The sequence below is a fragment of the Centroberyx affinis genome, unplaced genomic scaffold, assembly GCF_046629955.1.
Source record: "Centroberyx affinis isolate AG114_WGS23_722 - 3 ecotype Tasmania unplaced genomic scaffold, CSIRO-AGI_Caff_v1 ptg000647l_1, whole genome shotgun sequence".
NCBI classification, from domain to species: domain Eukaryota; kingdom Metazoa; phylum Chordata; class Actinopteri; order Beryciformes; family Berycidae; genus Centroberyx; species Centroberyx affinis.
In genome coordinates, this window is record NW_027279273.1 from 164,728 (window position 1) to 180,141 (window position 15,414).

Genomic DNA, 15,414 nt, shown 5'->3' on the forward strand with positions numbered 1-15,414 from the left:
TGTGTAAAGCCTGACATCTAATGGTATCTAATGGTTACTCTTTAAGTGTGGCAATATGCAAAACTTGCTGAGCAGCAGTGAAATATACAGGAGCTCCACTTGCCAAACAGCAACAAACAGTGCTCCACTTGCCCAACTGCACTGTCAAAATTGATTACTCAAGCCATTCCATATGTAAACATACCAGCAAAGCATTATTAATAAACAATGGCCTGTTTGAAAGGGTTATGTTGAGTTGACTGATTTTAATTTTTCACCATCAACAAATGAGATTCCAAAAAGGATGTTATCGTGGTCATCAAAATGACCATACTGTAGTAGAAGTAAAATGGATTTTTTAGTGCAGTTTGCAGCAACCCATATTGTATCATATTGCACTGTATCATATTGCATCAAGACAGGGCTGAATTGAATCACACTGAATTGTTGGCTGCTTAAAATCTTGATACATTGAATAATTGATTCGGTGCATTGAATAGTAAATTCCATATTGAGATTGGTCTCAGAAGAAGAGATACAAAACCCTTATGAAATATGATTTTTCAGAGAAATACTTTGAGTTGACCTTGAGTTGATAGCTAACACATTGCTAATAGCCTCTGCCTCCTATAGCTCAAAAACCAAAACCTCTGGTGAAAGCGCTTTCTGATGGACTGAACGGACTCCCATATCATGATGAATCAGAGAGGCTTCGGTAATTTACTCCTTTAACAATCCAACTGAGATGCTCTGGGAATGCTGTTCTGTCTAGGAAGGCAGAGTGAGGTCCATCTCTCTCTCTTCAATCTGAGGTCATGATCCAGATGTCAGTGTTGGCCAGTGTTAGGAGGTAGAGTGGTGGAGTGGAATTATGCCTGGGAGCTCTGAGCACTCAATCGTACTCCAAAGCCTCCTCCAAATGTACAGCATTCTCCTGAAGATTAAAAATACGGTTAGTGATAAAGGTGAAAGGAGGTAGATAATATATGCAGAAAGAAAATGATGAGCATCAAGGGTCCACAGACAATCAATGTGCTCTGCCCGTATTTTGGGAATGTTGGGTTATGTCCTCGGATCAGTGGAATAATACCAGCTGATACTTGAATGGGTCTAACGGTGCATAACCGGGATGACTGAACATTTGCAGATAGATTACAAACAATTCTGTTAGAAGGTATGTGATTAAGTGGCAATTATGCACAACCAAAACCCCAAAAAATAAAAACATCCTCAAAAGCTGGCTTGATGTTTACGAGTCAAATAGGAAATCTTTTCACCATTTCAGGTATGACAAAATCAGGTGCATGCCACATAAAATAACTTTTCATAAGCAGTTACGATTTCGGCACTCAAAAAGCTTTCACCCAGTGAAAAAAGGTTGAACCCCTTCACACAAAAACTGGATGTGGGAGGTCATGCAATATCTCCAGCTGTAGAAACTGAACACACGCACTGTGGGTCTGTACAGGACTTGTGCTTGTTTTCAACATCACACAAATACGTGAAATGTATGATGGGAAAATAATGTTTCTCCACCACAAACTGAATTACGTTCCAAAGGTTGGCTAACGGTTAAGTTTACGTGCAACAAATTGAAATACGTTCCTCCGCCATGAATTGAATTACGTTCCAAAGGTTGGCTAACGGTTAAGTTTAGGCAAGCAAAACAAGTTTGGTTAAGGTTAGGGTTAAGGTAATGGTTAGGTTTAGGCAAGTAAAACAACTTGGTTAAGGTTTGGGTTAAGGTTATGGTTAGGCAACTAAAACAACTTGGTAAATGTTAGGAAAGGGCTTGGTCATGGTTAAATAAGAAAAAAGTTTGTTAAAAATGAAAATGTGACTTACAGTTCAAATGTCCTTTGTATACACTGGGAATTGAACCCCGGGTTAACCCTAACCCTAACCCTACGTAATTTTGACACTTCACCAACACGTAATTTGCTGTCAACAAGTCATGTTCCTTTCACGTTTTTCTGTACGATCAGGTTGCTTTTTTCCCCTAAATTTCATTTTTCCTTTTAAGTCATTACTGCCAAATTGGAAACTGTGTTTGTATATGATGCATATGTCCTGTAAACATAATAGAAAATTCAAAAAGTCCCTCACCCATCCACCTTGGCTCTTGACCCAGGGGGCAAAGGTCTCCATGTAGCATTCCGCGTAGCCCTGCATACGTTGGGTGCCCATGGCAGTCACCATCCGCCGCGACACCTCCATAGTGACGGCAACACGCCGCAGTGTTGGACTCGATGTCGCCGGCAAGGCTGGTGCTGCCTCCACCACACGGTTGTTGAAGGTGTCTAGGAGCTTGGCGAAGGATGCATAGGAAAGACGAGACAGCGTGGAGCGCAGGAAGGGGTCTGACTGGATCTGATGAAATGAGCAGTTTGCAGTCTAGGCAATGTGATGTCAATTGGACACTGGCAATAATATCAATATTTTACACATGCACATGAACAAAGCTACGGAGCCCCTAAGGGGACATGGAGGAGAAAAAAAAACACTAGACTGAAGAAAAAAAACAATAGTAGGGGGAGAAAAAAATATAGATGGAGAAAAAAAACCAACATACTTTTGCATTCACTCACAAAAGCATTGCTTTCTCCCAAGAAACTTTTGCATTCTCTCGCAAAAGTATTGCGTTCTCTGAGAAACTTTTAGCGTGGATGCATCTCCTAGTATTTTTTTTTCTTCCATCTAGTTTGTTTTCTCCCCCATGTCGCCTTGTACAAAGCTTTGTCCTTGAATCTTAAAATTTGTGATGCATTTGCTGTCTTGTGTTTATATCCGTCTTTATGTCTGTTGTTGCCCTGTGGGAGAGAGAGAGAGAGGGGGATGCCATGCGACAAAGGTCCTGGATTAAATATCTCAACTGTACCAATAGCAATGATTACAAGGGGGAAAAAACTACGAATATGGGGTATTTTTAACATTTCAGTCCACACCTACTCCTGGTTTTATCCAAAAACAGATACAAATAGCCAACAAATAATTTGCTTGTTTGAATTAATACAGATACAAAGGCAAATAGTAGCATCTCTTTGCCATCTTTGTCTCTCTCGTCCCTTTGGTTTCCTTTGGCATCACAGAACAGCCAGGGCTGTGTGTGGTTTACTGATGTCACCTTACAGGATTTCTGGGTATTGAAGTCCCCAAAATTTAAACAGTTACCTCTCCCTGCTGTTTGGAGCCACCAATGTCTGAAAGTTGCATAGTGCAGCTTTAAAAACACCTTGCGATGAACCTTCCTACCTTGGAGTTGATGGCATCCCCCTCCATTGAGAGCACCTGGACGAGTTTTCGCACCACCATCTCTTTGTCACAAGCTGCTAAGAGAAAGAAGCGATGGGTTTACACTCATCCGTAAACCCAGGACCAACAGCAATATGCGTGTTTTCTTCTTATCGGTGTGTTTGTGTGCAGTCACCAGGAGGAGGCTGGGCTGGGGGACTGGGCTGGGGGACTCGGGACTTTATGCTGGTGGACCTCTGGGCGATCTTGCCCAGCCTCTCTGCCACCTCCTTATAGAACTCAGGAGGGTGGTCTAAAACATGGACACGAACATTTATGAAATAATTATATGAAAAATACAGAAATATACAGTATATAAATGAGTATATAAAGTGTTAAATAGTCAGCACTATGCAATATTTCCTGATTATTGTTTTCAAAATTACATGACATGCATTTCATTTTACATTTCATAATGACTAGTGTTATTTCCAAATGGCACTTTTCAAAAAACTATTAACTTCATTCCAAATGAAACATTTCTGTTTGGCTCTTCGTTTCCCCTTTTTCATTCATAGGTTTCTGTCCTGTCATGCCAATAGAGCAGATTTGAACAAACAAAAGAGAGGGGGAGAGAGAGAGAGAGAGAGAGAGAGAGAGAGAGAGAGAGAGAGAGAGAGAGAGAGAGAGAGAGAGAGAGAGAGAGAGAGAGAGAGAGAGAGAGAGAGAGAGAGAGAGAGAGAGAGATTTATAGACAGCAAATTTGAGTAAACTATTGATCCTCACTGCAACACACTTACCATGAGCCGAAGACAGCTAAATGAAGAGGCTTGCTTACAAACTGTACCAAACTACACTCTACCAGAAACTTAATGTGACTCATTCCCTCCCCTCTTTCAAAGTCCTGGATTCGAATCCTATAATGGAGAAGCTTACTGGGAGAGAAGGCGGTTGGCAGAGGCTCTGGCTCTGGCTCTTTGTTGATGGACAGCGTGGAAGGCCTCTGAGGACGAGACTCGGGGTTGTCTTTCTCCTTATCCTTCTCCTTCTCCTTTTCAAACCTTTTCCTGAAAAACTTAGAGAGCTGCTTCTTAAACTTCTTTCTGTCCAGCTTCCTCTGCTGCTTCTTCTCGCCGTCCTCTTCTTCTGATGTAGACGAGGGAGACATGACATCATCCTGTGGGAGCAAGCTTTTTTTCATTTTACATGTTCAAAACACACTGTTGACAACTATAAGTTACTTATGTTAAATACAACACAGTAAATATGACTTACAAGTGCCCCCCCTACCAAAGTTCAACATCACTTTAACATTCTTGAGAAACTGTCCTTACTTCGAGTTGGTCTCTGATGTGTGACAGGCCAGGGCTAATGCCGTTTGGCCGGCTGTCCTTGTTATTGTCTTTGTGATCTTGGCCCGGGTCTTTGGCAGGGCGACGTCTGGCGCTGGCACGAGGCAGCCGCTTCATTAATTCCTTGAAGCCACCCTTCTTCTCATCTGCTGAACTGACATCTTCATCCTGAGAATCCAACCCATCCTTGGCTTTTGGCCGTAGCTTGACACTAGCATGGGAAAGCGTTGAGATGAAAGGTATAAGAGTGATGAGAAACATAATACAGACAAAAGATGAAGAGTGTAACAAAGAGAGGTTAGGCTTGGGCAATATCCAAAATTTTATATCGCGATATACAATATCGTCGCAGGGCGGGGCAGTTTTTTTTTTTTTTTTTTTTCCCAGGTTTTTTGGGGGGGTTATTTTATGTTGTTTCTTCCAAATTACATAATAATTATTATTATTATTATTATCATTATTATTATTAACAGCCTAGAAATTTGATCTTACTATTCAAGCATTGGAGGACACAACAGCCAATTTGCTCATTCCTGCTATTTCCAGAAAAACATGCTGATTGTGGAAAAAGGAACCCACTTGAATTAAAAGTATGATTTTTATTTATTATTTTACTATCCTACCACTAGTACAGAGGTTCCCAAACTGGGGGGCATGCCCCCTAGGGGGGGGGGGGGGGGAACAGAGCTTTAAATGTTCCTATATCATCAAAGGGGGGCCTGACAGAAAAAGTTTGGGAACCACTGCACTAGTAGATTACAGGTTTATAAGTACAAAAGCTCAAACAATTGTGATCTAAGCAACACTTGGTGCCATGGCCAGGAGGGGTGGGGAACTTTTTTTTTTTTTTTTGTTATCTCTCCTATGTGACGTAAATTCGGTCCTACTTTACTTCCTTTACTTTTACTCCCTGATTTCATCATGGGAGACAGTTATGCATATGGGTCCAGATGAGAAGTAACAGAAATAAACATGGTATAACAGAGAAGACCAAAAATAGGATGCTGTCCAAGACTAGGAATAATATTTCAATATTATTTGTTGGATCCAGCACCTAGTTTGAGTTTGGCAAGTTGATTTGAGTATTCTGTTAAAAAATTACCTTATAAAACCTGCAATAAGCGATATCAGACCTGATAACCAATCCTGAAACTAACGTGTGCTATTTGGATATTTCATAGGCAGAGGCATAATGATATAAACCAATATCAACACACACGGGCCAGCTGTGTTGCTGTTTTTACCTCTTTCCTAAAACTTGTTGTCAAATTCCGCTCCGGAACAAAGCTCCTCCCGGTCCATTCAGTAGCTTTTAATTTTTTTTTAAACTAGCTTGGCTCCTCTCTTGCTGTTTAAAAGTGCCACTCACCCCCTCTCATTCCTGAAAAAAATTCTCATAATGGCGGAATCGAGCGAGTAAACTTATTAAACTAGTAAACTTGCTACCTACCTCTTCACTTGTCATTGTGACCTTCAGTGGGAGAAAAATCGGGCAAAGCCAGACTGGTAACCGGCGATACTACTCCGTACATTTAGCTTAGCTATTATCCTTTATGCACGGTCCTTCACTAGGTTTGTCCTTTGGGGCTTCCATAGTCCAGTAGCTTTGCTGTGCTTTATTTACAAATGTTTTGTGGTTTCTGTCACCCTCTAGTGGTTGGAAAATCGCTTATTGCAGCTTTAATAGAGAGACGAGACACGAAACAGGAAGAAGATTTGATAGTAGAAGGTGAGTGCGCTCAGTTACATTACTTGTATTTGTTGTGATCTCTGTAAGCACCTCCAACCCTGCCAGGCATCTCTGCCTGGGGGAGGGAGAGGGACTGGTGGAGGAAGGCTTTGAGCACCAGATGAGTCTCGGTCTTGATCTCCAGCAGAGAGATGGAAGAGACAGAGGCAGAGGGGTGTAGACCCGCAGCTTCTGACATCACTAACAGAAAGGGAAACAGAGTGACACAGTTCAACACAAACTCATTTTCTTATTCCATGTTGCTCCACGGATCAGTCTGGACTTCTAGCCACCCACATCGATTTCAGTGGGCAGGAGTACTTGCCTTGACAGACAAACTCCTTCAGCCAATCAGCAGAACAGCGAAATCAGTAGAACGGTGAAAACGTCATTTTCCAACGCTAGTGCATACTCTTGTTCTTGTTTAATTGTTATTGAGTCTATTTCTGCAATAACTGCACTTATGGCTGTGTTTACTCTACTAACGTTACCGCTCGTTGCTTCGGGAGACGCCATTACTATTTTGCCAGCGGCGGCCTGTATTTCACGTCATCAACTACGACGCAGTCCCTGATTGGGCCAGTTACATTGTAATTTCAGGAAATCGATGTGGGCAGCTAGAAGTCCAGACTGATCCATGAAGCGAAACAGAATGTGAGGTCACGTGATCAGGATGGTCTTACCAGGCTATCAGTAAGCTACGTGACTTCTTAAGCTAATTTGACTATCAGTGCAGATCTGTCACATCTGAACCACTGTTTAACAAAAAGGCTCAGATGCCAACTGAATGCCAGTTTGGGGAAGAGAACGACACACACACGCACACACACACAACAACCTGGACAAACCAGTCAGTCAACATTCCTCATTCAGTATACAACTTCACACAAAGTGTTCTCTTGCACTTCAGTATATTCTTGATGGTGCACACACACTCAACAAAAACACCTTCTATTTCTAAACAAATCAAAGTTTTTATGGGTACGGAAAAAGACTAACCATCTTCATGGTAGGGTTGGACCATTAAGTTGAAATCAATATCACAATAATCATAAGGATTTTTTTTCAAAATCAATATACATCATGGTATGGCTCATGTATGCAAAAATATTCATTCCATTGAACCAAATGGTAATGCTAGGGGTGATGTCAAACAAAACTGAAATTTTCAAATAATATTCCTTAAAATGTTTCATACCTTTCATACCAGTTTAGACAGCAGGATTGTGTGTCACAATTAGGGCTGCAACTAACGATTATTTTCATTGTCGATTAATCTGTCGATTATTTTCTCGATTAATCGATTAGTTGTTTGTTCTATAAAATGTCAGAAAATGGTGAAAAATGTGGATCAGTGTTTCCCAAAGCCCAAGATGACGTCCTCAAATGTCTTGTTTTGTCCACAACCCAAAGATATTCAGTTTACTGTCATAGAGGAGGAAAGAAACCAGAAAATATTCACATTTAAGAAGCTGGAATCAGAGAATTTTGACTTTTGACTACTCAAACCGATTAATCGATTATCAAAATAGTTGGCGATTAATTTAATAGTTGACAACTAATCGATTAATCGATTAATCGTTGCAGCTCTAGTCACAATATCCCAAAATCACCATATCATCACGATAACACTAACCAAGGGGATTAATAAAGTGATATCTTACCTTATCTTACTTTTCCACTGAAAGCCAAGCCCTACTTCATGGCTCATGTCTCTTCATGTTTCTGGTAACAACTTGAGGTTTTTCATTTAACAGGAGCTTACTCACTGGGTAGATGTATGGCGAATGCATCTTTTACTGTGATGTATGTGTATGTGTACTGTGTTCGTGTCTGGGGATATTAAGGATATTGAGTGCAGAAATTGGAAAACACAAGGGCTACAACCGGTCATGTTTGTTGCAACATGTTGGATAACTATGGGAAATTAACCTGTGAATAGTACTGCAACCTATGAGTAGCGAAAACCACATATTACCATGGATACATTTCAAAAATAAAGTTATGCAGCAAGTTAGCAACAAGGAAATGCTAATGTGTTCGTATGGGCGGTTCGATCGAAACTACTACTAGCAATAGCTACCACAACTTCATGACAGATCTGTAACTTTACAGCAACATGACATAGACTAGAGGGGAACTTTGTATCTCTGTAAAACGACTTTCTATGTAAAATAAGACAAATTTTCAGCCCTAGTCTGCCTACTAATTACTTGATGGAGTATTTAGGAAGCACCCGGTAACTTCTCGGTAAAGAGGACAAGTCTTCTTAACCTACCTGTATCCGTCCGTTTCTCCTCCTCACTGGAATCACTGAGATTTATAGGGACTTCATTCCTGCTTGTGTGCGCAACAGCAAAACTTAATTAACGTTAAAAACCGATTAGTTAAACAGCATTAACTAATCCTAAATTTAAAAAAGTATTTAAAAGTGATATGCAGTCCGTCCTTAACTAAATTGCCAACAGCGACGTAGTGGATTGAAATAGTTTTGTTTTCCCTTCTCCTTTTCCTTCTCCTTCTTCTTCTGTTCTTTCTGCCTCTGCTCGACTTTCGTCGCCTGGCACCTAACTTTAAGGTGCATTACCACCACCTACTGCTCCGGAGTGATAGCTTGTCTTACCCATAGAAAAAATAAAAGACACAGTGAACATGGACATGTGCTCAGTGCAAGTATTTTTTTTATTTAGGCCTATTTGTTTTTTAATTGAAACAGTTGAAAACTACAATCACAAAAAGTGCACTAGACAATTCCATTGGTGTTGAACAAATGTCAAAAGCCATGACTTCTGAACAGAAAAAATAAAGATAAAAAAAAATAATAATAAATTGATTAATTAATTAAAAAAAAATTTAAAAAAAGTATGCATGTATGTTTTTTTGTTTAGATATCTCATCTTGTGGATGAAAAACTTCCCCATTGTAATGTAAAGATTAACCAATCGAAATTTATGATTGATGAGTCACAATAAAATAAGATTATCAGATTATTATCAAGATTATCAGAGAAATATTAAACAGGAAGTCCCCAGCAGCTATATATAAATGGGCTTCTTAGTATGAAGTTGACTGGAACAAAGCCTGGACCAGTCCACACCTTCTCTTTGGTACTAATAAGGTCAAAGAGGTCTACTTTAAAATTAAACACAGATGCTATGCAATGAGGTGATCTCTAAATATTGTCCCAATATTAAAGAGGAATGCAGTTTCTGTGATTTTTCTGTGAATCTATAGAACATCTATTTGTTAATTGCCCACATGTTGAGAAATGCTAGAAGGACTTGGAAGATTATCTGTCTAGCAAACTGAATTGTAACATAAGCTATATATAGAAAATGCTCAGTTTAAGTAGGTCTGGCTACATTTGTTATTCACACATGGGTGCTCGGGCTTGACATAGGCGGCATAGGCGTTAGCCACTAAAATCTAGTGCTATGTCAGTACAAGACACACCCCCTTAAGGCTATGTCAGGGCAAGACACGCCCCCTTGATGCTATGTCAGGACAAGACACGCCCCCTTGATGCTGCATCCATCTCCAAGGCCCAATCCAAATGTCCGGACTGCAGACTGAGCCCTCATGGACTATGGTTTTACGTATGCTGATGTTGACTGAAGTGCTCAGTGTAACTACGTGAGTTCACAGGGCTCAGGGGTGCGGGACTTCTCCTCTCACTCGTTGCCATGGATACCACCAATACGAAATAAATCAATCACTGAAGGGTGCAGAGCAGAGAAGTCCATTAGCCGTTACAGGCTGATTACAGTCAATGCTAGCTGAATATATGCGTTATCATATCAGTAGATATGACTTACACAGGAAAACCCTCTTTGGCTGTTTTTCCGTCATGTTTGACATCTGCCTTTGTTTGTGTCAGCTGACGTATTACATCTGTCGTGCAATGAACGATGGGAAATATTGCCAGAGAAGTCCGCAAGGTAGCGGACTCACTGGAAGTCTGCATGGACCACCCCAAAAGTCTGCATGAGAGCCCTTACAGACTTGATAAATTTCCACAGTGGACAGCCCTAAACCCTCCTGGACTTCACGGGAGCGTGCCGTAAAGTCTGTACGTCTGCAAGTCCGCCGAAGTCCGGACATTTGGATTCAGCCCAAGTAGGTCTACATGCAGCCTACAGACTCCCTATAAGACACACCCCAACAGGGTACTCAGTACAAGACACGCCCCCTTGATGCTACATCAGTACAAGACACGCCCCCCACAGTCTACTCAGTCTACTTCACTCAGTACTACTTTGATGTTGCATCCATCTCCAAGTAAGGTCGAATAGTCAAAAAAATACGTCCTAACTCCTATTCCTAACCACTTTTCCTTGACCTCATTGGAAAACGTCATGAGGTCAAGGAAAGATGTGAAGGAGAATTCATAAGGGCTTAGGAAAAGACAACCACGGTGCTAAGAGAATCCGACTGCACTTACACTAGGCTACGTAATTATGCGACGGTGGATGTTAATGACGTGGGTCTGCCGTGGTGAAACTACAATGTTCCGAAGATGGACTACTAAAAGTGCATCTTAGATACTTCGCCCCGTGCGTTCTTACCGTGTTGTTTCATGCAGGCTATATAAACGTGGACAACCCGGTGAAAAATATTGCTTCATCACCAAGGTTGGAATTGAAATAAAAAAGGAATATAGGCTACCAGTCACAAAAGAGAATGGTTGCTCACGCTCACCCTCCTGTCCACTTATATTTATCGACATGAATCCCAATTAGTATGATTGTATGAAAATAATTACTAAATTCATGCAAGATAGGCATAACATGTTAGGCCTACAAATCTACTGTCACTACTGTACATATCATCATTCTTAAGTTTCAAACATGCTGAATTAAAAACATCATCAATGTCTCATATCCCTTTTTCTTGAAAGACAGACTTCTGTGTTATGGTTAATATGCTGATGATCCCATTATAAGCCTATGCATATAATAGCTTAAGAACCACCACACAACTCAGTAAACACCTTGAATGTTGACTTGATTGTGCTTTGAAGTTGTTATGGCTGATACAGGCCTTTATTAAGGCAAGGGTTTCAGCATCTGTAACTGAAGCGAAATTAATTAATGATATTCCTAAAGGCTGCAATACAACAATGCTCAGAATGAAGAAATAACTAATGCAAACTGAGCATAGGTTAGGCTACAACATTAACTTCACTTTGATCATTTTACAACAGCAGCGTAATGTTCATAGTTCGCCTATGGGTTTAACATATTGTTGAAAGATCAAAACATATTAGCAAGTTATGGCATAAGATGGAAAATGCTTAATAAGCAACGGTAACTTGCATGATGATCTGTGTCCCTTGTCGGTCATGATTGTTTGTTTTCGTGAACAGCCGAATGGTGCGTCGCAAAGAATTGTGGGACAGCATTAGCTCCTTTCCTTTCATAAAGGATGGTCCAGTGTATCCTCTGCTAAAGGAGCTAAGTAAGGAAGCATTGAAGCACCTTTCCTTAGCATTTAGAGAATTCACAGCTCTTATCATGGCTGCCACTTAGATACTTCCGGGTCATTTCACTCAGTTAGGAACCTTCCTAAGCAAAAAGACAATTCGACCGCAGCCTAAGTCTATCTGCAGCCTGCAGACTCCCTATAAGACACGCCCCCCACAGGCTACGTCTGTATAAGACACGCCCCCTTGATGCTATATCAGTACAAGACACACCCCCTGAGGCTATAGACACACTGCAGAGCGCGTCATACTTCAAAAGCCACGTCCACCGTGGGGGAAAACAATATCGCTAACAAACGGGCAAAAATGGCGATCGGAAGGAAATCTTAACAAATATGGACAGCCTGACAAGGTTTTTCCTGTTTTCGAGTAGACAAGTCTGTCAAAGAATTATTTCAGCACACTGAGGAGAAGGTACACTGAAAAAATGAACTTAATTGGCCTCCATCAATGTCCTTTTTCAATAAAGCTGAATGATCCCATACAGTGGCCTGAAGTGAAATACTTCGACATTTACCACTACTTAATTTAATCACCAGGTAAGATAATAAGTTGACTTTGAATAATTTCACTTCATATTTAAAAATTGGAAATACAGCTATGCTTTTCAGACTATAAGTTTGAGAGACGCTGACATGACATTGGTTATTAAAGTGGATTGTTGTTAACTATCTTATGTTAGCTAACAAGTCAGTGAGATTTCTCATTACTTTTGCACCCTGGACTGGCAGTCAATACAGAGCAAACTATCCTGAGACCCACACATGAACACAACTCATCTGTTTTATAGAGAGGTAACTGGCTCAGTAATGTTAGCTTAGCAGCAGCCTAATGTTAGAACAGCATGGTAACACATTTTAACATTTAGGTTATCTTAGATAATTACTGGTAAGTTACTGACCAGTGACAAAATGCTGGCCACATTTATAAGTGTACTTAGTGTCAGGGTCCCAAAGTTTCTCCCTCTTCTACCATGTACCACTGTCAGCGCCTCTCTACTTACGGCCTAGATCCCCATTTTTCTTCTCAACGACTCCCTTGTTTTACTCGGGAGCCCAAAAAACTGTAATTCACGGTTTTTAAGTTTGTTGGCTGTGAAGCCCACCACTAATTTGTGGAATAATGACAATGATGTACATTCAGTCACACAAGGTGAATGGAAAGCGGTGCAGCGGTTTCCCCCACGATGGGCGTGGCCTATTTTATGCCTCTATGTCTCTATGGTGGCCGAAATGGGTCATTGGTATCCAAGAGTGGTATTTTGCAGAGATAGCCTAACACAAGGTACAAACTACCATAGCATTTCTTATGAAAATGTTTAACTTTGTTATTTTGTTATTTACCAGCCTTTATCACATTATTTAAAAAAAAAAAAAAAAGTTAATCAATAAAGCATTTCTGTGGTGTAGTAGGCTGGTGTAGTCTAGGCTGGAGAATATGGTTATTACCAAGTGGCAAATGAAAAATCACTCTATGAGGGAGTCAAAGGACAAAATAAATTTAGTAGGTTAATCATAACAAGTTTTGGTTTAAAAAGTGTAGCCTATGTCTGATTAATTAGCTTGCCAACCGCATAGCATAGCATAGCATCACAGTCAATTGATTGCTACTTAGGTATGTTAAGTTGCTTACCAAATTGCATAGAAGCTATTAATATCACTTTATAATCCTAGAATAGGCTACATCTGGTATTTATAGGGAACCTGCTCCTTATTATTTCATAAGCAAGTCTCATGTAGACTTCATATATGAACTCTAAATCAAGAAATAAGTGCTTGGTAGTGCTTGTTGAAGTGATAGTGCTTGATGAATTGGGCAGTGAAAGTGCTTGTGGACTGGGTCGACGCCGCAACTTCCTTGTACCCTTGAAACCAATGCTGGAGCTTCACTTCACTTCACGTCACATGATCGTGTGCCGAATAAAGCTTCGGACATTATTGATATTGATGTTTATGGCAAAACTAATCAAGCCTTGATATACTGCTTCTAAGTACACTGCATTGTTTTTTTTGGGTAACATCACTAGCAGCAACCCAACCTGAACCTGTTTGCAGCTACGCATTTGCTTTTAATTCCTATCATGTTCTATGACTAACATATTCATAATTTTTCGGTGATCAGTGTTCCAATTGCAGCAGTAGCATTGGGAAGGGTGAGAAGTTAGAACCACGTTGAGGTATGATGCTCTTATTGGATATTGCTGTAAAATATTGTTTGATTGGAGGCAAGTGATTCAACCTTGTGTCATCTTTAGGACATCCCAGACGTACTACCTATTGTGCTTGCCTTGTGGTGTGTGACTGTTCAAGTGTGGTGCATAAAAGATGAATATAACATTGTTAGCGGTATTTGTAGGGGAGTGGTCTCCCTGAGGTATTGCACTACAGGAAATGAACGATTTGGTCTGGAGGTAAATGTCGAATTTCATTTGTATTGTTTGTTGTGTTGCAGGAAAGCCTTGTTGTGGCTGAGGCTGCCAGCCGCTGTTTGTATAATACTGTAATCAGGTTGATGCAATAACATTGCTTTTTGTAGGGATTTTTTTACTGTCTTACATCCCCTCTAAAGCTTTTTGGTTGGTGTCAGGCCCATTACCGGAGAGGAATCATTCTCTGCAGGTCCACTGGTGTGGGTAGGAGATAGCATCGGTGTTTAGTTTAATTCAGGTTTGGTTGTTCATTGCTGGTATTAATTATCACACAATGAATCACTATAAATCCACTTGTTTGGCGTATGATCACTAATGCGTGTAGATTGTTGTGCAGTGCAGTTCTGTTCACCGGCTACTCTCTTGCACTGGTGGTAGCAGAGCCCCTATACTCCGGTGGGTCTGGGCCTCCTGTCCCTCTCCCCTTAATGATTTGACAAATAAGTCTGATTTTAATGAAAATAAAGCAACTTGCATGTTTTTCTACTGAAACACACGTCTCTTTTTGGTTCATTCATTTGAACAACTTGTGTGGGTCTCATTAGTTGATTGTAATATTAGGTGCTATGCAATTCTATGGTTGAGAGTACCCATGCGGTCACACTCATACTCACTGAACTACACTGTGCACTAATTACAAAGGGACTGCTTGGAATGCTTACCAAAAACATATCAATCTTTTTATTATCATTAAATTATAGTATATGTTCAGACATGTTTTCTTAGATCTATATACAGAAAAAAAAAAATTGAACAAAATCCAGCAATTTATTTTAATGATATAGACTGAGCATATTGTAAAGAAAATAAAACAATATACAATATTATCACAGTTTCAAGCTCATATCTGTAGCTTATGTTTTCAACAATAGCTAGTTTAAAGACAGACATTAAAGGGACAATCAAAGTGGCAATGCATGCTAACATCTACTGACAGTCCACAGATTAAAATAATAAAGTCCATTATTTACAACTTTATTATTTGTAAATTTGTAACAAGGTAGTAGCTGAAACATAGTGCATATTTTGAAAACTAGCACGTGACAAAAGAGGGAGAAAATCGTTACATCGTCCCTTGTGTGTACTCACCCAGATGTTACAACACTCCGTCTTGGTTTTTATTTTTTATTGGATACCCCCCCACCTTCAAATCTGTTCAGGATTGACTGTGTTATAGTATGGTAACTGACAGTAATCTTCTTCAAATTGTTGG

The 15,414-nt window shown here is 40.2% G+C and overlaps 1 protein-coding gene across 5 annotated transcripts; it reads right to left on the bottom strand.

Moving 5' to 3' along the window:
* Nucleotides 1-168: 168 nt before the first annotated feature.
* Nucleotides 169-8,804, bottom strand: bcl2l12 (BCL2 like 12). Of its 5 annotated transcripts, none has more exons than XM_071518990.1 (10): nucleotides 8,570-8,804; nucleotides 7,956-8,059; nucleotides 7,490-7,716; nucleotides 6,315-6,492; nucleotides 4,545-4,773; nucleotides 4,147-4,387; nucleotides 3,407-3,523; nucleotides 3,232-3,308; nucleotides 2,086-2,349; nucleotides 169-913 (listed from the first exon to the last, which is right to left on the bottom strand). In XM_071518990.1, the coding sequence occupies exons 3-10, from the start codon at nucleotides 7,494-7,496 to the stop codon at nucleotides 872-874; spliced, it is 1,155 nt and encodes a 384-aa protein (XP_071375091.1). In that variant the 5' UTR covers nucleotides 7,497-7,716; nucleotides 7,956-8,059; nucleotides 8,570-8,804; the 3' UTR covers nucleotides 169-871. The 5 variants fall into 5 exon arrangements, with proteins under 5 accessions (XP_071375091.1, XP_071375090.1, XP_071375092.1 ...); XM_071518989.1 differs by having other exon boundaries at nucleotides 7,956-8,124; XM_071518991.1 differs by having other exon boundaries at nucleotides 3,232-3,305; nucleotides 7,956-8,804.
* Between the last annotated feature and the right edge of the window lie 6,610 nt (nucleotides 8,805-15,414).

Bases quoted from the DNA above. Each gene is read 5' to 3' on its own strand.
- bcl2l12 (XM_071518990.1), bottom strand. The intron at 4,774-6,314 runs GTAATGTAACTG...TTCCCATGCTAG, and splicing joins AGAGATCACAACAAATACAA to TGTCAAGCTACGGCCAAAAG. The intron at 3,309-3,406 runs GTGACTGCACAC...TCTTTCTCTTAG, and splicing joins CCCAGCCCAGCCTCCTCCTG to CAGCTTGTGACAAAGAGATG.